General features: G+C 40.5%; 1 protein-coding gene across 3 annotated transcripts in view; it reads left to right on the top strand.

Annotated features, from left to right (window-relative positions):
* CBFB (core-binding factor subunit beta) overlaps window positions 1-19,723 on the top strand; it is a 42,907-nt gene extending 23,184 nt beyond the window's left edge. The window contains exons 5-7 of one of the 3 annotated variants that reach the window (XM_040615372.1): window positions 4,718-4,813; window positions 7,971-8,055; window positions 17,383-19,723. In XM_040615372.1, coding sequence (XP_040471306.1) covers window positions 4,718-4,813; window positions 7,971-8,055; window positions 17,383-17,405 — 204 coding nt within the window. In that variant the 3' untranslated portion in view covers window positions 17,406-19,723. Of the gene's footprint in view, window positions 1-4,717; window positions 4,845-7,970; window positions 8,056-17,382 lie in introns of all 3 variants that reach the window. The other 2 variants (XM_040615373.1, XM_040615375.1) reach the window with 2 other exon arrangements.
* The last annotated feature ends 3,022 nt before the right edge of the window (window positions 19,724-22,745 follow it).

Below are 22,745 nucleotides of genomic sequence, written 5' to 3'. Positions count from 1 at the left end.
TTAGGGGCAGGAATCATCTGTAGTTTACAACTTTGTGGGTGATTTAGCACTGTTGCTATGCTACAGAGTAGTAAATCTGAAAGTATTTGAAAAGCTATGTCTGTAAATTGTAACAGTTTAACTGGTAAGTCTTTTAGCTGTTTAGGCTGGTTGGGTTTTTTAAGTAGCTTTTTGTTTTATTACATTGAGGTGGGGAGAATGAATAGGGGTTTCCATTTGTTCTCTGACAGGGGGTAGACACTCTGCTCTGTTAAGGTATGGCAGCTTTCGAGAACCTGCTTCCTCTGCTTACTTCCTACCGTCAAAGTGACTGTCTAGCAGCTGCATCTTTAGACACGCACAAGAACAAAGTAAACACAGAGGAAATTACTTTTTAAGTGCATATCACATACATAAGGTTCACTTACACCACTGTAGGGTTCCTTAATTTAATCAGTCTTGAGACAGATCTTTGCTTTTGAGATGTAGCTTGGTAACAAAGCTAAGTAACTGATGTTCAGGCCTGCTGCACCAGGTTTGTGTGGGCTTCTACACAGATCACCTGTCGCTGCAGTGGACAGCAAATTGGATGTAGTATCAGTTACCACAGTTATGACTTACAATCTGTATTTTGTGGTGAACCATTTTTTCATTTTGATAATTCAGAAATTTTGGAACTATATGAAGGCATGGTCCAAAGTGCCTCTGAATGCAAGGGTGTTTTATTTACATGGAGATGCGTAGAATTGCAAGTGTTGTGGTACCTTGCCTCCTCTCCCCAACTTAAGAAACCATTTTGCACATTAATGAGATCATGTTATTGTGACTGTGTTCTGGATTAAATAGAAATACTTTGGCTATTTCAAAGACGCTGTTTTGACACACAGCCTTGCATGCTTTCTTCAGGATGCCTTGAAAGAGAGGGTATGCTATTCTGAGAATAGTCCTGCCACCTTTTGTTAATCCACAGGAAAGCCGCAGAACCAAGCTTTTACTTGAATGCTACTGTTTACTGTGGCATTCACTTCTTCCAAAGCTGGGTGGTGGCGTTTTGAGCTAGCCACGTTCCTGTTGCAGCCCTGCGTTCTCTGGAAAGAGAGTAACCGCTGCAGGCTCCATTGATTGGAAAGCCTTTAGGCTGTAACGGCTTACACAGCAAGGTCAAATGTAGACCCCTGGGGACTATGCAAGATAAATCCCAAGGTTCTTGATCTATGACTATTAGGTTTGATACACAACACTGTCACATGACTTCTGAACCAAGAGGAAACTGAGTTGAACGTGTGCTCACAAGGAGATAGTGTCACTCTTTTTCCAAAACTGGATAGTTCCTGAAAAAAGTGGGCACCCTTCTAAAAAGGAGGGTGGTCAGGTGGCCCATGGGTTCAGTTTTTCTCTTTAATTTTCCGATAAATGTTTTTGGATGTTCTTGGATTATTTTAATTTCCCCGATGAGTATATGCCGTCTTACCTACACTTAAGAATTCCTTTTTGTTGCCTTCAGAAAGTGTTTGTGCACTGGGAATGTGATTTATTCTTACTTTTTTGTGAGGGGATGTATGCATGCTCTCAGGTGTCAGAGCTTTTTTGAGTTTTGAGTACAGGGTGCTGAGCTGGAGGTGCTGCACAGGGTGGATCTACAGAGATATGTTTGCACCCAGTTACAGGTGTGTAATTTGTTCTCAGTTTGTGCTTCTCAATGATTACGAGGAGATGATTTGCCATCTTACTTGCTACAGTAGCAGCACCTAAGAGTTCCTGGTGTCATAAGGCACTATACAGACACAGAGAAGTGGCTGCACCCTTGCGTTTGTTAGCATTGTAAACACTTGGGTAATCTCTTACATCCTTCAGTTTCCTTCTTCCTGTATCTGTCATTTTGCTTCCTTTTGTAAAACTGTTTTAATATTGCTAGTGGCAGTTGACCTAACTGCTGATTTTGATCCCAAAATAACATTGACATCAGGATGGGTTTAAGTGCCTCATACATGCGGTGTAGCACCTGGGGTGCCCACTGTCTTCTGTAGTACCAGGTCCTGTGGGCATTCATGCATACCCCGTCCTCACCCCTTAATCCTGTTGTCTGGAAGGCTTGCCATACACAAATGTGATGCTTTTGCATTTTCCCGTCTCTTACCACTTCTCACTAATACTGGGATCAGATAAAATTTTTCTTTGCTGCCACATTTTTGAAATTATACTGTCCTTCACCAGGTCAAAAAATATTATAAGAAGAAAAGCCACATGCATAAAAAAGTACTTTAATTGTAACTTTTAAGCTAGTGTTCTATTTAATTCACAGGCCATTAATGTCTTACTTTTTTTGTCACTGGAGACCCCGATTGAGCTGCTTGTTCAGACTTCAGTGGACTAACACACAGCTCTGTGTACATGCTTGAATATCGTCCCCATTTGGGACTGAAATTTCCCTGGATTTGGTATTTGTCTTGAGTGTCATTAAAACACTGTTTCTATCTTCAGTCCTTTTGTATCTCTTCCGTAATAGAGCATTCTTGCTGTGTAGATTCGGTAGTTATAAATGGTTGTTCTCACCAAGTCTTTTCCTGCCAGGGTGTGTTTAAGTTTCTCTCTGTTTTTTGTCTTTCTGGGTTGGAGGATTTCTTTTGTTCTGTTCTGATATGGCTCACGTTTTGCTTACTCTTCTTTTTCTTAGTAGTTTCATACCAGGAACATTTTTATTGATTAAAACTAGACTGGATAAAGGATTGGCTCTCATACAGCCAACTTCACTAGTCATTACTAGATTTGAGCGACATTTGAAAAGAAAGTTTCTTAAACTCTTGCTCTACAAGATCCTGTGATGTTTCTTGATTTCTGTTGTAAAGCATCACCAGGAGTAGAGCAGAATTATTTTTTTTTGGTTGTCACTTAAAAAGATAAGTTCTGATGTTTGCGGTTTTTTTCCCTTTCTCAAACGTTAGTAAACCAGTGTTTCAGCTGTCAACATGTGTTCCTTCTGGATGTCAACATGCTGATTTTTTTTCCTATGAATTTCTGATTCAGTTTCTTTTGGTTATGACCATTTCTTTAAAATATTCTGGTTGAGGCTGCATGTTAGCCTTTTATTTCATGACCACTTTAAATGACGGTAAAATGCAAAAATTGTTATTAAAAAGAAATCTGCTTTCATTTAAGTCTGTTTTAAAAAACCAAACAGACTAGGAAAGACATTCATAGCTTTTGTAAATTAGAAATAAGGCAGCTTTTCTGTAGTCATCTGGGAGACAAGCTTATCTATTTCGTCTCTATCCTTCTGCATTATTAAGGATAAACTACTTTCCCCCTGTCTGACCTTGGTTGCTATACATTGGATGAACATTAAGATAGCTGTAAAGACCCAAATTCTACTCTTAAAAATAGTACATAGTGTTAAAATGTTACCTTATTGGCAGCTTTAAACATTGCCTTTCCAACATGGCTTTCTGGGGACCCAGCTCTGTGGAGTTAGTGACTGATGATGTTTGTATTTAACTGTGTTAGGCCACGAGGGGCACTCATTCACATCACTTCACAATGTAGCTTCAGGGTGCACAGTTCTGCCATCGGCAAAAAAAGCAATTTAACATTCTCTCAGGCTGGGGATGCTTTATCTTAAATTAAAAAATTCATGCATTTAATCCCTTGGCATATTAAAATTTAGTTGGGCTCTCGGCACGTTTGTGTCCTCTAACAGTCAAGGTTAGGATTTATTTTTTTAACTGAAACTATCAACTTGGAAATAACATTTGTGTTTTAATTATAAGCAGAGTTAGTAATTATAGCTGAGGAGTTACGAGGTGGGAGAACCAAAACAGTTTATTCCTTACTGTTTTGTGGAAGCTCTTTAGAGTTCTCCATTCTGAACATTTTAAAATTCTGGTGGGTAACAGCCATCTGTTTCCATCCTGAGCAAAATATGTGCTAAAAGGCCTCTAAGAGAAATAGTTTGTAACCCGATTTATAATGGCTTATGTATTAATAATGCTTTATTTAAAACATGTTCTAATAGAAAATACGGTTTGAAGGAGTTTTAAATTTTTTTTTAACATTAATTACATCTATTCCTGTGTATAAGCCGCTATTGAAAATAAACAAGGGGCTGTTGAAAAGCTGTAGGTTTCTTCTGCAATTTATGGGAGTGTGTACAAATTAGTGGAGAAATCACTTCTGCTTTGAACTTTCTTATGCATCTGAGCTTAAATAATTGAAATTATATGTAAGGATTACGAATGTTCATACTGATGAACTTTTAGCAGCTTTTGATAAAATGGAGGATGTATTTGATTTGTAACTTAGATAACACATTTTTAAATGGAAGAGAATTAAATTACCATTGTTTATATAATGATGCTAGTGAACTCTTATCTAGATATACCTGTGAATGCTGTCTTCAAAATTGCTTTTATAAAGAGGAAAAAGTGTATTGCCTTTTTCATATAACTTTTCAGAATTCCTAGCTTTTAAAAGAACAGCAGCATTTTAAACTACTTTGGAAAGGCAGTTCTCCTTTGAAAGTGTATTTTAGCAGTAGCTGCACTGCAGCTTTGGTTATCTCTACAGCAGGTGAGTATTATTTCATTAACCTATGTTGGCATTTGCTGGAACTTGTCTGTTGTCTAGCAGATTCTGTAGGACGTGCTTGTCTTGCTGCCAAATGATCCCTAATATTCTAAAGAAATGTGCTCTGGTAGAAGCCAGGGTAGCCTTTTGTGTCACTCTGTGTCATCTGGTTTGGTAGCAGGAGGATGCATTGGCACAACAAGCCTTTGAAGAAGCTCGGCGAAGAACTCGCGAATTCGAGGATAGAGACAGGTCTCATCGGGAGGAAATGGAGGTGAGGGTTTCACAGCTGCTGTCAGTAACTGGTTAGTACTTTCCCAAAACTTTAGATTGTTTCCATTTATTTGTCTGTTTGTACAATGTTGTGTATTTTCTGTTTGCTGTCTGATGTTGTCATATAAAAATTGCAAAATGCATTGGTTTTAACTCTTGTAAAATGAAGTTTTTGAAGTTTGGATAAGAATTCTCTGATTTTACCCTTTCTTCCTTTCTGTAGATGGCCTTTTCTGTGGTACTTAAGCTGTAAGGATACATTTGTTCACAGAGCTCCCATACCTGTCTCAACTGATACTTTAATAGCAAGGAAGAGGAATCTTTTTGCCCCTTGCATTTCTCGTGAACACAGGAAAGGCTTCAGGAGCTGCGGGTACATAAATTTGTAGCTCGCTCTGTCCTGTGTTGTGGGAAACATTACCAGTGAATTTAATCAGATGCCACAGTCTGCTTTCTTGTACAGGCTGATTTTATTTTCCTCCCACCTTTTCCTTACACATGGGGAGTCTTACTCTTCTGTCTTTCACTGGCATAGTTCCTCCTGTCTTGTTCTTTGCTTCTTTAGGGCCCCGCAGTCTTGAATCTTGTTCTTTCTTGATGAGAGCAGAAATTACTGGGATCAAGAAAAGAGGAGCCAGAAAAGGGAATGGAAACCAGCTGCTCTGAGATGTCAGATGCAAGAGCTGTAAGAGGACAAGTAATACGTAAGGAGAGTTGGCAAGTTAAGGCAGGCTGTAGGTCAGGCAGAGAATAGGGAGAAAACACAAACGCTTTGAATTTCTTTCGCTTTCTTCCTGCTTTATCAGCGCAGCCTGACTTTACGATAATCCAATGGGATCAATCTGCCGCTTCTCGGGGTTTTTAGACAACTTGAGCGTCGTTATTGCTAAGGTATTTTTTCTTCTGGCATCCTTACCTGTAATAGAGATGATTAGACAGATGATTTTCTTCTCTTCCAAGTACAACTGGAAGACGCTGAGCATGAGAGTGAGAGGGGAAAGGCAGATGTGGAGAGTGGTATCTCTCACTTTGAGAAGATGCACACCAGCAAACACTGATGTAGCCAGGGCAGACGTGAGCTGTAGCAAAGGTAAAATCCTTGCCTTGGAGGCCTCACTATCACTGGGTCCTTGGAGCAACAGCTAGATGACCTGAACCATTCTGTCTCTCACAGTATAGCTGGAACTGTAAATTCAGATTAAGAGGAACATAGAATTAACTTAAAGCTGTTCGTGAAGATCTGTGACAGCCTGCCTTAACAACACAGTAAGAAATACAAGCCCGGCCTTATGTCCTTGACCTCAGTTTACTTCAAGCTTTTCTTGATATATTTTCCTTTACTGTGCCCGTCTTCCCCACTCCTGTTAACTACAGAAGAAGCCGTGTGATTACTGGAAATGCTGAAAGTTTAAAAAGAATGAGGCTTCCTGAAATTCTGGAGTTCTGTGAGACTTGCTCTTTCCTCCAATTGTAGAAAAGTCTTATTTGCAGCTGGGATGTGCAAAAACTCTTTCAATTAACGGTGACATTGAGGTAATAGCAAGCATCTGACATCAAAACTTGTGACGCTGAGACACAAAAAATAACATCCCTGGCCAGCTGCAGGAGCTGGATTCAGTAACTTCTGAAAAGGCTCTTGCTTTTAATAAGGCAGAAGGCAGTTGTTGTGAAATGATGTCCTTATTAGTTGCCAGTCCCTGGTTTTGCTCTAAAGCATTGGTGTAGATCACCTACAGAAAGGAAGAAAGGAAAAATTACTGACCTGAACTGTGCTTAAGCAGAATGAAAAACATTGTCAAAATGTTCTTCAGATTTGTGTGATGTCAAATACAAGTTTTTAATGATTGCAATACAATGTTATACATAATCTAGGTTTTATTTTACTGTGCATGTTTACTGTGTATACCCAGGAGATCTTTGCCTCAATTACTTGTAGTTCTATAACAGATTTTTACATTTCAGTTTTCATTTGTGTGTTTGGGGAAAGATGTCCTGGCCACTTATCTGGAATGATTACAGATGAGATTTTGCACTCTGGCTCTTAGGACCGCATAAAAATCAGGATCTTTTGGGTGGGGCAGATGAGAGAGCGGAGACAGACTTGCAGTGCATTCCAAAGGAGGAATCCAATTTCCAAACTATTCATTGTTTCTCTGACTTTCGCTGCAGTTGTATTCTAATGCAGGTTTCTGGCAGATTCAAATGAACTTTAATCAGTAAGCACGTACGTAAGGTGCTCATGATCATCATACAGAATTTTCAATAGAAAGTAATACATAAATGTGCGTTCCCGTGTTTGTCATATTTATGGCTTTTATTGAATTTTCCAGTGCTTATGTGCTCAGTCAGCTTGGAAATACAATTTGTCAGTTGTACCCTTCTGACGATTGCATTGCTGACAGGTATAAAAATGTTAGTTCAGACTGCACTATGTACTGTTTGTGTAATTTCAAAAGTCAGATAGTATCTTTGGTTGCACTACAGAGGTGGTACTTGAAGGTTTTTGTGGGGCAGCTAAAAAAGGTGGGTTCTAAGTGTGCTAAGTGAATTTTTATGTATGTATGTTGCCCTCAGTATAATCTTTTAAATATATCTATACACCTTTCATTGTTACTAAAACTTACAATTTTTCTTTTCTAAGCTAAGCTTGGCATGGGCAGTAACACTCGGAACTGCCAGACCTGGCACAGGATCTCATCAGTGTTAACGATTGTTTTAGGAATTGCAACGCTGTATGAAATCGGGATATTTCAGACACTAGAATTACATCTGAAATGCCTTTAATAGAGACCAGATTCAGCTTCAGTGGGGGAGGGAAGGGGAATCCTGCAATATTCCACCCACTCCTACCCAAAAGAGAGGCGCCAGCTCTTTGGAAACATTTATCCATCCAAAGCCTGTCAGCATATGAAAATGATCAGATTCAGTTCTGTATTTATACAGCTTTCTGTGTAGGAAATATTCCCTATTCTAAGTCTCTCTGTAGACTTCTAAAACGAAGTGGTATATCCGTGCCTAGGAGTGATCAGTGAAGGTTGTTGAAAACAGTTAAAATTACTTGTATGTGGATATTATAGTGGTGATATTTTGAAGGGGAAAGAAATAGCAAGTGCAGTAACAATTTAGGAATAATTGCTATACTAATTTTCATTTTTAAGTATCCTAGAAACCCTCAACCAACCAATAAAACAAAAACTCGAAAACCCCCACCACCATCAAAAACCCTGCTCAGACTGCTGTCAGGTTTGTTTGCCTTCCTTTCATCACATAGTGTGCTTCCATAGATGACTTCATTAGTACAACAGATCCTTATTTTAATAAACATATTCTTTGCATGTAAGGACAGAATCTGTAGTGGTTGGTAGGTTGTGCTTGAATTTCCAGAGGTGATGTATTTTTGTGCAATTACAGAACTCCTGTAATGTAAATAGGGTGTGAGTGGGTTTAGGAATTTTTATTGAAGCTTAAGTGTCTGGGTTGAGCTGCATTCTGTCCCTTTTTTAACGTAGTTTCAGTTTTGAATACAAGATGCTTTTGTGTTTTTCTATCAGCTTAAGTAGCATGGTCACATCAGATCCTGCAGATCCTGCCTCACTGTTCAGGATCCTTTTGTTTCAAAGATACATTTGAAGTCAGTGAACGTTTTTAATTAATGCCCTCAAAATTAATAACGTGTTCCAATGGCTTTCGCTTTTACAAAAATGTTGGAATGCTGAGACAGTAAATGTTTAATGATACACATGAAGAAAGACCTTATCCCCAGTTAAAGACTGTTGTAAAAATAAATGATTGTGTGAAGCTTTGTAAGTTTAGGAGCACTGAGCTACTTGTCAAATTCGCACTGTTGGATGGCTTTGTGCTAGTCAAAGGCAACGTTCTCTTCCCATGAGCAAGTGGTACACCCCGGAGAACTTGGTCCAAGGCCATTACTTCAGGGGTATATGCTGGAACTGATGCCATCGAACAGGAACATGAACCTGAAGTACTCGCCCATTTCCCTTTGCCAAACTAGTAGAAGAGAGGGAGGAAGCTAAAGGGCTATCAGCGAGGCAGATGCTTAATTTTCACTCTCTCTATCCTTGGTTGAAAGAGTCAGTGCTGGTGTTTCCTTCTGTTTGGTATGGTTTCAGTATGAATGACCAGAGTTCAGGGTTGGGCTAAGAAGTGTTCTGCAGAAATTACTATAATGAGGTTGCTGTCTAGACATATTTGAATCTTCCGTTAAAAACTGTTGCTTTTTAGTTAGTGTTCTGGCCATAGTAGCATGTTGCAAAATGTGTTACGCTGTCTAGGACACTTAAACAGCCCTAGCTGGTGAAATCAAAATATGTTGAAAGTAATGGCCTGTGTTCCGCAAAGCAGCAAGCAGGTGCCTCCTGCCAGCTCTTGGCTGGAGTAGAAGGTACAAAGCAGTGGATTTTTCAAGGGGATGGATAAAGAGAAGAGGCTATTTTGTGTGCCCCTGTGTGCAGACAGGTTGAAGTTTGGGGTTTTTGGTGAAGGTTTGATTTGTATAGGCAAACTAAACTTCAGAATTGTAGTGATCTATTTGAGTGCATGTTTGGTCCTACTCTGAACACTCTTCAGCCTAGGTAAGGATGGTTCTTCTGATTGTTTACTTGAGAGTGGGTTGGATCTCTTCTCAGGTTTCCAATTGCAGTTTGTTCAACCAGCATTTTTTAAATGTCATATTTCTCAATTTTGTGTTCATTTCCAATGTTACTGCCATGCTTTTTATTTTAGCAACATCACGAGTAAAGAGGCACAGTGGTTTGCTCTTCCCTGAAACAGTCTAGTCTAGCAATCTGTCTGTTTGTGGTCTTGTGCTAAATATAAATTACGTTAATGGCTAAGCAGAGCCATTTTAGGAAACTACATGAAATTCCCATTTTAAAAACCTTCATTTTGCTGAAAAAAAATCAACAAACTTTTGAAACTTTTTCCTTTCAGCAGCATTTCCTCTCAATACAAAGCACCAAAAAAACCCACCAACCCTACCCTATTAAAGTTACTGGCATAAAAATTTTCTTAAATTTTAAATACTTGATCCTGTACTAGGTTTCTGCATATTTTTGCTGTTTGTTGGGAATTATCAGTTGAAATGGGAGAAATTTATTTCATTAAATTCTGCTGAAGCTGTGAACTCTTAGAAGACAGGATTTTGCTGCAAAAACGTAAGCAGTTCACAATTGAAAAAAAAATCTAGTACAGCTTACTTTCCTATTGTTCCAAGGTTCTAGACAGTGAAGTTATTCTCCTTTTTTAACTTTGTTTTTTGAGAAGGAATTTTAAGATGGAGCTACTAGTATAAATAAATGCTTTAATTGTAAGTATTTTAGTCAAATATAACTGGCTTCAGAAGAAAATATTCCAGTAAGGGTCCATTTTGTTTTGTTTTTCTTTTTTCTTATCAAACTGATTTTTTTAAGGTGTTTACCTCAAGTTCATCTGGAATTAATTTAATTACTACTTCTTGTATGTACTATCCAAGCTGACATTGATATAAAGATAGCATAACCTTTAATACAGCTTTTTGGATGTGAAAGCAACTTAAACTGTTAATTCTTCATATGCAGCAGGTAGTGCAGACTTGTTACATGCTTGTGTGAGTATATGAACATATATATACATATATGATTTATTTATATTCAGAATGAGCACAGCATAATTTAGGAAAAAGCATCAAAGTATGTTTGTGAATAGGCATTGCCTCAAAAGGCTCTACAATGCGAGTACAGTACAAGTAGACCAGTAATGTTATGACCAGATTGCTTTGCAAGAAATTTAAATAACTGGTATTTTATGTAAAAGTGCTATGGAATGCATATATCCGAAAAACAATTTGTGCTGTACAGGATCAATGCTGACTGTAGTACAGAGGAGATCAATCTTGCAAATCAGGGAATGCTGTAATATAAGCATCTTCTTTCAGTCAATGAAGGTTAGCAGGGGGCTGAGCAACAGAGGAGTACTGTCTGGAAGCAATCAATATTAATTATAAATTTATAACCTTTATACCAGCCTTCAAACAATACTTTCTAAAAGGGATCATATCAGGCGCTTTTTTTTTTTTCCCTTGAAAAAGAATTTTTCATACGAAAGTAAAAATTTTCGTCTGTACTTGAAGCTCTCTTAAGAGTTATGCTCTAGCCATGCTTTTTCTTTTCTTGGCTTGCTGTTACTTTAGTCCAGTTACCAATGTGGTGTACCAGAATCTGTAGCTTGATAATAGCTTTTACACAAAGATGCAACCCTTGCAAAGATTTCAGGCAAGAGAGCACATCGGGATTGGTAAGCAAATTGTGTTACTTGGCCTGGTCGTGCTCTCTAGCAGCTGGTGGTGGGCGAGCAGACTCAGCATAAACGCCATTGATGAATTGATGGGTGTTTTTTAGTGAAGAGTACTCTGTTTCTAGGAAGTAGATCGTTGGAAGCTTGAAATGAAATCTTGATGGAGGTAGGTGCTAAATGATTTTTATGTATGGCCTTTGTTAAGAAAATTGTTTATTTTGACGTTCAGTGAGCTCAAAAGACAATCAGAATGGATGTAGGAATAAAAAAGAGCATCAGGTATAGAGTTCGTAATATTAATTGTTCTACAAGGACTTAGTCTAGTATCCAGATCTCTTACAGAAACTGTTTTCCAATATCTGCATAATCTTAAGTGGTGCTTGATATTATAATTAAAAAAGATCGAGGCTACTTCTTCCCAGGTTCAAGTGAAAAGGAGAGAGGTGATGGCAAGATGGGTGCTACGGCCAGCAAAACAAAGCAACCAGAGACTGGATCTAGGCTACACAAGTCTCGTGGCAGTAACTACACCTGCTAGGAATGGTAAAAATCTGAAACCCTACTGACTGCCAGCAGTTTGTAGATTCAGTACGTAGTGAGGATGCTGCTGCAGCTGAAGCTGTTCTGAGAAGTGAAGATTGAGAGGGAGAGTCTGTTTTCAAGCCCCCCTGAGACCTGAAAGCAGTACAGGGTGCTTCATCGGGCTGTAACTGTGACCAGAGAAAGTCCTGTTATATGGAACCTGTCATTCTGACTGTGTCGTAGCGGCACAGTTTTGCTGACTTTAATTCTGAGAAGGGTAAATGAGGTGGAGGCGTGGCCCGCGTTTTAACCAGGTTCACATCTCTACAGGAGAAGCTGTTACTAACCAGCAGCTCCGAGAAGAGCTTTCAGTTAGTTCGTTGCTTTTCTTCGTGTGGGCCTGCCTCAGCAGGACTGATGTGGAGGTGTGCTTGATTGCAGCTGGTCATTTTTCTGAGTATTGCTGTCTTTATTTCAGGGTGCGCTTTTTTTTTTTGGGTGGGGTTTTTTGTCCTGTGGTTGTATGCTTTTTAGAAAAGTATCTGCAATGTGTTCTCAGGTTCGGGCTTGGGTGGTTTTTTTTTTAAAATCCCTTTCAGGATGTTGACAGTCCTTCTAAGAGAATCCAAATGTTCACTGTTTAGTTTCTCATAACATAGCCTGATTTTTCACTTATTTAGTAAATTATAGATGACAGATGCCAAGGCACATAATGCATCTGCTCTGTCTGTTTCAGCAGTATGGAGTTGCCAGAATGCAATTAAAGAATTGCAGTGGAGTTGACCATGGAGAGACTTTATTTTGGCTACTCTTTGTGACAGCCCTCCTTCAAATTATCTCCCTCTTTCTTCCCTCCTCTTCGCCAGTGTCCCAAGTTATATGTGCAACGCATATTACACTTGTGATTTCACTGCCTAGGATTCAGAGGTCCTAATTGTGCCTGCTGTTTTTCTTTTAAGTGATTCATCGAAAGGGTGGGCCATCTTCATGGCAGCCCTGTCCATCCTTACTAAATTTACTTCCAGCTTTCCTAGTTCTGCTTTCTCAGAGCTATCGTGTAAACCACATGGTGGGGCTGCATTATCTTTTCCTGATGTTACCACATGGATTCAGGAGTTGGTTTCTTATGTCAGAGGCCTCTGAACGTGCACAGGGATGGGGTAGTTACAGATGCTTTCTCAAAGCCAGCTTAAGGAGTTTTATTGGCAGTGGTGAGAGCACAGTAACAGCAGCATGGGTCAGAACTGAGCGGCCGGAGGAGGAGGACGGTGTTGGACTGTCCCAGCTGCTGGAGGAACTGCTGGTGTGCCACCTTCCTTAGTTGCCATTATCCTTAGACTTGTTTTTCCGAAGTGCCCCAGTAACAGATTTAAATGCTACAGCATGGTTTGTCCAAAAGACTCACAGTTCTAAGTTAATGATGTGATGATATCAAGCTATCTAATTAATTAAGAAGAAAACCAATTTTGTACAGATATTACTGCATCGTACTCTTGATAGGACTTTTAGCCCATACTAGTTAGCCTATGTTTAGGCTCAGGAAAAGCTCAGAGATCACAGGGTTGAAGAGACCATAGGTGTTAGAGTATTGCAGGGGATACTTTTTGCGCTTGTTTACCCTCAAGTCATGTTTAATTTTGTTAGTAACTTTTCTCTTGTTTGTTATTATGTTATTACCCCTGTGGTATCAGCGTGATGAGTTCAGCGTGAATAAATCTAGACTAGCGTGTCACAGGAGGCTTTGAAATATTTTTTTTGCCAAATACGTTCCTGCAATTCTTTCAGTCGGTCATCATACAGTCTCCAGCGTTGGAGGTTTTAAATGGCTTGTGGCCAGTTATAATTCCTTCCGTATTGCAGAAGATTTGCATGGCTTCATGTGCTGAAAGCTGAGTGCGAAGTATTTTTGGGTATTGAAACTCCCTGTGTGTCCATCACATTAACTATTCAATTTCAGGATATTTGGAAGGAAACTGGCAGTGTTGGTTAAAATACATCCATTTTTAGGAAAATAACAACTGTAGTGGGATCTGTGTACTATTTACAGGTTTTTTTCTTGCAAGCAAATATTTGTTATCCTTTCACTAAATAGCAGACGAATAACGTTCAGAGTAGTGCTTCAAACTTAATATGAGCATTTGACTGAAAAATGAAATATGCTGAGATAAGATGTATAACTACTGTTTTCTCATGACTCGTATGTGACTCATGGCAGAGTATTCCATTTTCCAATGGCAAAGATAGATGCATCTTTCTTAATTGAAGCAAGTCTCCTTAATCTTTGAGAAGCTGAGCTCATTATTCACTGAGAGCAATTCTGATGCTTCTGCATGGCGTCATAAGACATGCACTTCAGAAATTACAGCAAATACTGCAATTCAGAGGATTGATTAGCTGTGCTGGGACTATGGGACCCCATACCGAGACAATTCTGGAAATTCCCATTTTACATTTATAAAAGGGAACTTTTGGCTTCCTGTAATAGGCAGAGGAGAACTACCAGATACTACCATACCAGTAGTCACACTCCTCCTGCAAGGGAGCATTAAGGATCTTGCGGCATTTCTTATGAAAGTTATATTTTGTCTGTTGTCAGTAGACAAAAATATCACCCCATGCCTGATGATCTACAATGTGCTGGCTGCGTACATACAAGGTGATTTCACTGGTCCTTTACTAGTGTGCTTTAATTTTTAGATGCATACATAGATGTTGCTTTTACTTTTTTTTTTTTTTCCCAGCACATAAAGCATAGTAGTAGTTGCTACATACTGCGGACATGCCGCCTTGGCAGGGCGGTGACTGATAGAATAAGGGCATTTCATGTGTACGTGTTCTTGCATGGTACTATAGCACAAGTAAAGGAGGGTGTCTCAGTGAGGCGGAGCTGTTGTTCCAACATGTTGCAGTTGCTTGTGTAAATCCCCACTTAACTGAAATGCAAAATTACACCTTTATCCCACATATACTAGTGTAAGATATTGTAATGACTGCTTTTGGTACATTTTAGGGTAATTTGTCATGCCTTCTGCGTATCACTTGAAAGGGAAAATCTGGTAGTTGTTCAGTAGTGGCTTCTGCAAACTCTACAAGTAGCAATGAGGTCACGAATCATGTGAATTCTTTCATATGTTTTGAAAGAAAAGGCCACTTTAGGCAAAGCATAAATGCAACCATATGCCCATATCTTGGAGTCCTCACTGAAACTTGACAATAAAATTGCTGTGCATGTGATTTGTTTTCTGAAGAAACTGTTGCTTTTAAAGCAGTAGTATAGCAGCAATTAACTTGCTGGTTTTTTCTAATTAAGTGTAAAAATGTTTATCAAGTACAAAATTGTTAACTAAACTGGTATAAGTAAGAGTTCGGTGATTCTTAAAGACAGTGCACATCTTCGTTTCCTTTTAGAAGAAAGAGGCAGCAGTTAAAACTAGAATAAATCTTGTTACAGTCTGTTCAATATGAGAAAAGTGTGCAAAGTGGAACTGTTAATCTTAGTACAACTCTTAAATTAGCGTGGAAGTATCTACTTAAACTTGTTGAACAACCATTTTATATAAAATCTCTACAGCACAGTTTGCTTATTTGCTGAAGAAAAAAAAAGGGGAAAAGTGTGGGCTTTTCCACAGTGATCTAGGTGGCCAAAGCTCAATGATTTGGCCATTGGAAATAATGTGAAAATCTCAATTAAATGCCATCTCCCAATATTCTGCATCTCAACAAAGAGGGCAGTTTGCAAAAGTTGCTTCAGGGGCTGAAAGGAGTGCGTTCTTAAGCACTTAAAAATCTGCAGCACTGTACGTGATTAGGGCTGTTTGTTTTAATGCGATTCCTCAGAAAGATTACTGAGAAATCTGTGGGTTTGCGTACCAGCAGTGATGTCAGTTGTCATGTTCAGAGTTCTTCTGCATGTAGGAAAAGCAGATTGTTTCTTTCAGAGTGTGGCCAGTGCAGATCTAAAATGCAACCAACAACAGTACTGGGTGCATAAACGTGTAGTAGGTAGCAGTTGTGATATTTAAAATAACGAGGGTGATTCCAAAACAATAACGGCAATATGACCGCTGAAGAAAGTGCAGGAGGGAATTGTCTTCTCTAGAAACATGCTGATTACTAGAGGGATTTATGGAATGAAGAACTCTATCGGGACGGGATCTTTGCACATGAAAGGAAAACATAGCTTTACATTGGTATTTAAATAAGAGAAGGAAGCAACAGTTCTGTGTTTGGGTGAAGCTAACCAGTTGCACTGGGAACATAAAATTAGGCAGACAAGAAGAATGGCAGATCAGGGAGGAAGAGTTGAAGAGAGAAAAGTCTGTAAATTAGAGGAAATGGTGTTGGCAGCACATGCCAGAGGGTTTGGGAGCTGCAGACTCTGCTGGCTGGCTGTTTCACACCGGAGCGAGCAAGCAGCACGCCGTAAGCTGGGGGAGCTGCTGCACGGGCGGGAAGGCTTCCTCTGTGTCAGTAAGTGTGAGTCAGAAGAGCCCAGGGAACACCTAAGAGCAGCGCTCACGTTGCTGTTAGTCACGATATAAAGTACTTGTATTGTTCAGTGTGACCGTGTAAACGTGCTAACTGCTTAAACTCCATGTTTCGGTGGTACAACTGCATGCACCAAGTCTGTTCCCGCCTCGCTCAACAAAATAAGAGAAGCCTTTCAAAGGAGGGAAGCGGTCACTTGTTTTGCATTTTTTGGAGAGGTTTTTTGTTATGGTTTTTGTTTTTTTTTTTTTGAAGCCCTGAAATAACCTGTGGCAGGTTATTGCAGCTGGTGAAACTAATGGAGCAAATAATGCTTTTGTGGTGCTGCCTTCCACCAGCTGAGAATGCAGCCCTGATGCTGTTTGGGTCATGTGGTTGTTCCAGGCCAAGGTGCCAGCTATTTAGGCTATAAACATGTAATAAAAGTATAGATACTAAAATGTCTTAGATGTTCCCAGAATTAAAATATTGCTTTAAAATTTAAGTATATCAAAGTTTTAAAGTATTTACTTGCAGCATTTGTGTGTGCTACTTGAAGGCAGCCTGCATGCGTATGGGTAGAGAAAGTAGATGGCAATGTCGGTTACTGTGAGTGGTATTACTACGACTGACCGTTCTTAATTTCCTCTTTAAAATGCTGTCAATTCAAACTGTTTAACGGAATCATTTATTTAAAGGAGAACATATGTTACTTTTTTTTTAATGCAGGGGTGCGATCATAAGTACCAGAGTTTTCTCAGTTTTGTATTATTGCTAACTTTACAGGTGCAGAAAAAAAAAAGTATGCTGCAGTAAACCCCCCAGCTTTTAAGAATGTATGTCAATCTATAGATTAAATTGTGCTAGTGTGTTGTTACAAGTCTCTGTATTCCAGAAAAAACCTAAAGTAAACGTTTCCCACAAAAATACTGGAGGGAGACTTGCTCGGCAATGATGTACCGTACTTTGCCATCCTGCATTGTAGCCTTTCTCCCCCAGATCTCGGTCCTGAAAACATTTACAGAAAAGGTTAACAGAAGGGAATTTCACAGGAAAGAAAATGTGTTTTGGAAGAAGAGATGCAAAATTGTTGCCTAACTATTCTGGAAGTCTCTTGCTTCCAAATGATTTTGATGTTAAAAATGAACACATTGGTTACTGCTTGAAACCTAAAGTTTCTGTCTTAGAATTGATTGTGGTCTTAATCATGTTAATACACTGAATAAATTAACTAAACTGATAACTTCCAAATAATTTTTTTTGATCCTAAATATGTGTTTATTAACACAGGCAAGAAGACAGCAAGACCCTAGTCCTGGATCTAATCTAGGAAGTGGCGACGATCTCAAACTACGTTAATCAACCGCAGCAGGCGTACCATGGGTCTGCACACATGCATTGCTCCTACTTGGCAAAGGATTTAATAAAAGACCAGAAACTGTGATAACTGGGTATACTATGGTCTGTTTCCTGACCTGCGGCAGTCAAAATCACCATGAACTGCCATGGTTTGCACTATGTTTATGTTACAATACCTGCATTTCCCATTTTAAGCATGTAGCCAGTGGCAATTTGAAATTTCGTTTTTCTATGCAAACTTATTTTTGTTGGCACTATTTTAGTGAAATGGAAACTTATGCAGCTATAAAACCATTTTTCTCAACTGTAATAAAAATTGTCACTTAAAAAATAGGTCAAGATATTACAGATTTAGAATTTTGTTTTGGGTTTTTTGGTTTGTTTTGTTTTTTTTTTTTTTTTTTTTTTCTGTTGTTTGGTTGGTTTTGTTTTTTTTTTTAATGTAAACTGCTGGAAGCCAATGCATTCCAAGCTTAGTTTTTTTAATATGGGCTTTTGGAATTTTGATTGTCCTTATTGTGCTCCTGCTTTAATTTAGCTACGCATTCTTATCTATCTTTCAGTTTTCTTTTTCCTAAATTTGCAAGACCTTAAAACTGCTGACATTATTTTGCATTATTTCCAGGCTAAACCCAGTGAATCAGAGCTGTTGGGATCAGTTTTCAAACTTTGTGGGTTTGTAAACGTTTACAGTTGCAGTATTCTTTTAACTGCTAACAATTCCTTGGTTCCACTTTTTAAATTACAAAATTTTAAAATGTATATTTTCATGCTTTAATGCATTCTGCCCCAGTATCTGTCTTAGATTTTATTCTGTCTCAAGTGAGTTTGGGTGGTTATTATACCCCTGTATATAGTACTTTACTGAAACTCATAGGAAGTCGCAGGCTGGCTTCTGTTTTATTCAGGGATTTTTTTAAATAGTTCTTAAAAGGGATACTGCAACTCTACAATCAGATTCAACAGCATGTTAAACTGGGAACAAAAGTGATCAGCTGCCGAGGTGATATGTATTAAATGATGTTTAAGATAGCTGCTTTAAGTATATTTTATATCTTAGGCTTTTTGTAAAGTTGTGCTGAACGGTAAAAAGTCGAGATGAGGTGGTGTGCAGAAAATCTTGTACTGTGCATAGGACACTTCTAGTAAATCTTATGCAAATTGAGACTACATTGCAGTATATATTGCATTTTCTAACAGGGTAAGATTTGGGATGAGTTAATCTGTGTGAATTAGCTTGTTTGATTTTGGGGTGATGGTGAATGGACTTGTTCCAAATTTTTCATTGCATCCAGTATTTGAAGAAAACGGATTGGAAATGTGGTGTCATTTGGCTCTGTTAAAATGTGGTGCTTCCTGTACAGCCTGATTAATTGAAATGTCACTTAAATACATTTTTGAAAGGGATGATCTGACTTCAGTACTTCAAGAATTATTTTGAAGGTAGAAACTCTGTATGGTTAGAACAGTTAAATCTTTATTAAATTCTATAATTACGATAATTACATTCCTCATTAATGGCAAAACAATTGATGCAAAAGAGGTCTTGCAAAAATGTAAGCAGATGTCAATGTGAAGGAGAATCTTTGTATGTTAATAATATGAATATTTAACATTCACTTAAAAATGTCAATAACTGTAAACTGTGAGAATGTCATCAAATAGAAATATTTTGATACTTCAATTTAAATGTGATTCACCTGAAAGATAACCTTTTTCACTCTGTGGCCACGTATTCTTCTCGCTCTTCTTCCCCCAAAGAAATAATTTTTCTAAAGTGTTTCTGCAATGAGTTATTTAAGGGACACACGCATGCATCCGCACGCATCCCTAGCCTTGGATCTTCTCTGCCATCTGTGTATTTTTGATGGAATAGTCTGAAGGTTTATTTTAAAAGGTTTTCCTAATGTTTCAGACGGTGGTTTTAAACCAGAAGTACACAGGAAATTATGCTATCAGATATTAACGTTGCTATCTTTGTGTAAATACTGAACTTTCCCTATCATCATTTAGCATTCTGCTGCTTTTGATATCTTAATGCTGGCATTAAGATCACGAGCCCTTACCCTCTGCTGGTTAGCGCAGACTTTTTAAAGTGCATTTTAAGTTATTGATGCAATTTGATATTTTTCATAATTTCTATTTAAACTGAAGTTGCATCATCTTTCTTGAATTCATCTCCTGTAAGAGTTGCCTTAAGCTACAGGATTGCTTTTGCTACTTTTTGTGTTGTATGTTTAACTTTCATAATAAACTTCTGTGTAGTGAAAAACGAGTCGCCGTGCCCTTATTTCTGCCGTCCCCCTAGGACGCCCCGCGTGTTGGTGGCCGGACTTGCCAACCTGTGGCCGGTGCAGCGCTGCCTTGGTGGCCGTGGCTGAAGCAACAGTGACATCCAGCGGTCACTGCACCGGGATGTCCCCGTGCTTTGGGGACTGTCGGGGGGTATGCGCGGCTCCCTCCAAACCTTTCATATGGCATATGCTGGGGAAATGTGGATTTTGCTGCCCTAAAGGTCCTGGGTTTTTTTATATATATCTGACACGCCCTCTTTGCCCCGAAAGCCTACATCGAAGTGACCCTAAGGAATTTTTATTGTCGGGTTGTAACAGTTGTGCACGCTTACAGAAGAGCGTTGTTGACACATTTTTGCAGCAGCTGTTAAACCTTGCTAATCGTGCTGTTTTGGATGAGGAGGAAAACAACCTATTTTTCCCTGTTTCCTGAATTTCATCATGCAACGTGGGGAAAATACGAATTACACGTGCTGCACCTGAAAACCTGTTCTGAAGCTGCTGCAACTTCAGGGATGTACCTTCAACTATCTGATGTTGGGTGGTGGTGATGTGCTGAAATCCTGCAGAGGATCCGTTTCTTAATAACTCGAGACCTGCTTTGCAATTGTTTACGTGCAAAAGGACAAAGTATAACCTTGTGTCGTACTTTTAAAATCCGACTGTGCCTAATAAAACCGGCATCGACTGTGACCTGTGGTGCTTCTGAAGGTGCTTGGGATGGGGAGGGAGGTGGCTTTGAAGGCAGACATAAATGACAAACTGTGTGGCTCTGACTTTGTGTTCCCGACGGCAGACGGTGTCTGTCAGCTGCTGTGGGCTCTGCCATCAAAGCAGCGCATTTTGAAAGGCATCTTTAAAGAGCAGTTAGTAAAGCCATTTAGATAACTCCTCCGTTTACCCCCAAGTTCATGGAATGATCCACTTTTCTGCCCAAGGTGTATCGCAACTGGATGAGTCCCTTATTCCTAAAGCTTTTCTTGAGCGGAGGCACCTGAAGGACAGGGGTGCCCTGTCCCCTGACTCCTCCTCGCCTGAGTTTGCCTCTCCCGCGTGTGGGAATAGCAGAGGGAATCAAAACCTTCCTGCAGGAGGCACCTCCGGCAGAAGAGGATCTGTAAAACTGTACAGCCCTTGCCCTCGGCGTGGCTCGGGAGTGGCCGTGTCCAGCTGGGGAGCGAAAGGCCACTGGAAACGCTGGGGCTTACTGGAGATGGACGTTGGTGACCAGGAGCCCCAGCGGAGCGGGTGGGGTATGGTCACTTCTGGGCTGGTTTTTAACCTCCTGCAGTTACACGGCCTCTAACCCGAGAGAATCCAGAGCATGAACCGTTCCATCGTTTTGGTGAAGTTTCCAAAACCTGCAATCGGGCTTCCTGGTCTCTCCTGAAGGGAACGGCAGCCACCAGCTGTCCTGGCCCCTTTGGGAAGCAGAGAACTATGAAAATGGAGCTGTGGGTGAAAACGGTGGCTTTTCTGTCCCTGCGGGTCCGTGGGGTTTTGGCTGACAATAAGCCTTGCTCAGGTACAGGCTGGGAAGTTAAGTGGGAAGTTAAGAGAACGAGACGTGGGTTTGAAGAACTCCAAAACTCATGGCCTGACAGGATCTTGGGAGGACTTCTGTGTGGTTTTTCTTTCAGTTTGGTTTTTTTTTGGCGTTTTTTTGGTTTTTTTTTTTTTTTTTTTTTCCACCATTAGGTCAGGACTCTATTACAGGTATATTTAGGAATCTATCCTGTCTGCGCAGAAACAGGACCGATTTCTGTAAAGTTAGATTATTTTGTTACTACATTTCCAATGCAAATAAGAGAATGACAAAAATGGCTACGAGGATGAGAACTGCAGTGAGAAGTTACAGCAGAGCGAGCGTTTGCATCGGCAACATTTCTCATAACTCATTTGCCTGACATCCTGTCTTCACGCTGCCACAAAATGTAAATCCCGGTACATGCATATTCATCAGCTGCTGCCTGGCTGGGAGCGGGGCTTAAGTAACTTTATTAAATAGCTGTCTCGATTACGGGTCGAGAGAAGTGAATTTCCAGCGTTGCCTTGGGCTCAGGCGGGGGGCAGAGGGGAGGCAGGAAGGCAGCAGAGCCCAGCGCTCCGCTGCTGTCACCCTGCCGGGGGTGCCCGGGGAAAAATCGGGTCCCCGCCGGAGGGGAAGAGGTGGGAGAGGGGAAACTGCGCTTCTCGCTCGGGCTGCCCCACGGCTCGCCGCAGCTGGTGGGACCTTGGCCGGGCTGCTGCCGTGCCCGCAGCCCCCATGGCGAGTGGGGGGTGTTTTCCAGCCTGTCCGACTTGCTGAGGGTGTCTTGGTAGACGCAGGGTTCCCCGGTGTGCCGCTTTCCCTCCTTCCACAGCCTGTAATTCCCTGGTTTTACAGAACTGGTCGCCCTTGGCAGTCCTCTCTCTTCCCCATAGCAGGTGATGGGTTAGCTTGAAAACAGAAAAAAAATAGAGCTGGGGAAAGGTTTGCATGCAAAAGCTCTTGTCTTTTCCAGCTGTTAGCTGCCGGTTTGCTGGGCAAGCCTGTCCCCCTGTCCCCGTGAGCCCTGTCGGTGTGCATCCCCATCCCCGGCCCTCTCAGCTTTCGCTGTTCCTACCGTGCAAAAATCCAGCAAAGTACAGCTGCTGGATAAAGCTGCTGGATAAAGAAATAGGAGCAGCATAGGAGAACTAGAACTTTTGGGCTGCTGAATGCACCCAGCCTCAACAGCATCTCCTGTGAGCGTGCTGTTACCGAAGCACAGGGCTGGGGGGATTGCTGCTGCTGCTGCTGCTGCTGCCGGGATCCTGCGGGAGTATTTGGGGGCTTTGGCCCTTCGCAGCAGTGATGCAGACTGCGGCTCTTCAGGCTGTGCTCCCTGGGAGGTCCCAGAAGAGCGGGGGGCAGTGCGGGGCAGGTAAGCCGGTGCATGGAAGGAGCCATGTGCGGGTGGGTTTAGCTGCAGAGGCTGGTCAGTAGGGCTTTGCCTCCAGGGGTGAGCAGGGACCCAA

This window comes from Falco naumanni, chromosome 15 (genome assembly GCF_017639655.2).
Source record: "Falco naumanni isolate bFalNau1 chromosome 15, bFalNau1.pat, whole genome shotgun sequence".
Classification (NCBI taxonomy): Eukaryota; Metazoa; Chordata; class Aves; order Falconiformes; family Falconidae; genus Falco; species Falco naumanni.
Note: the sequence above shows the minus strand (reverse complement) of the source record. Positions and strands in the feature narration are given on the sequence as shown.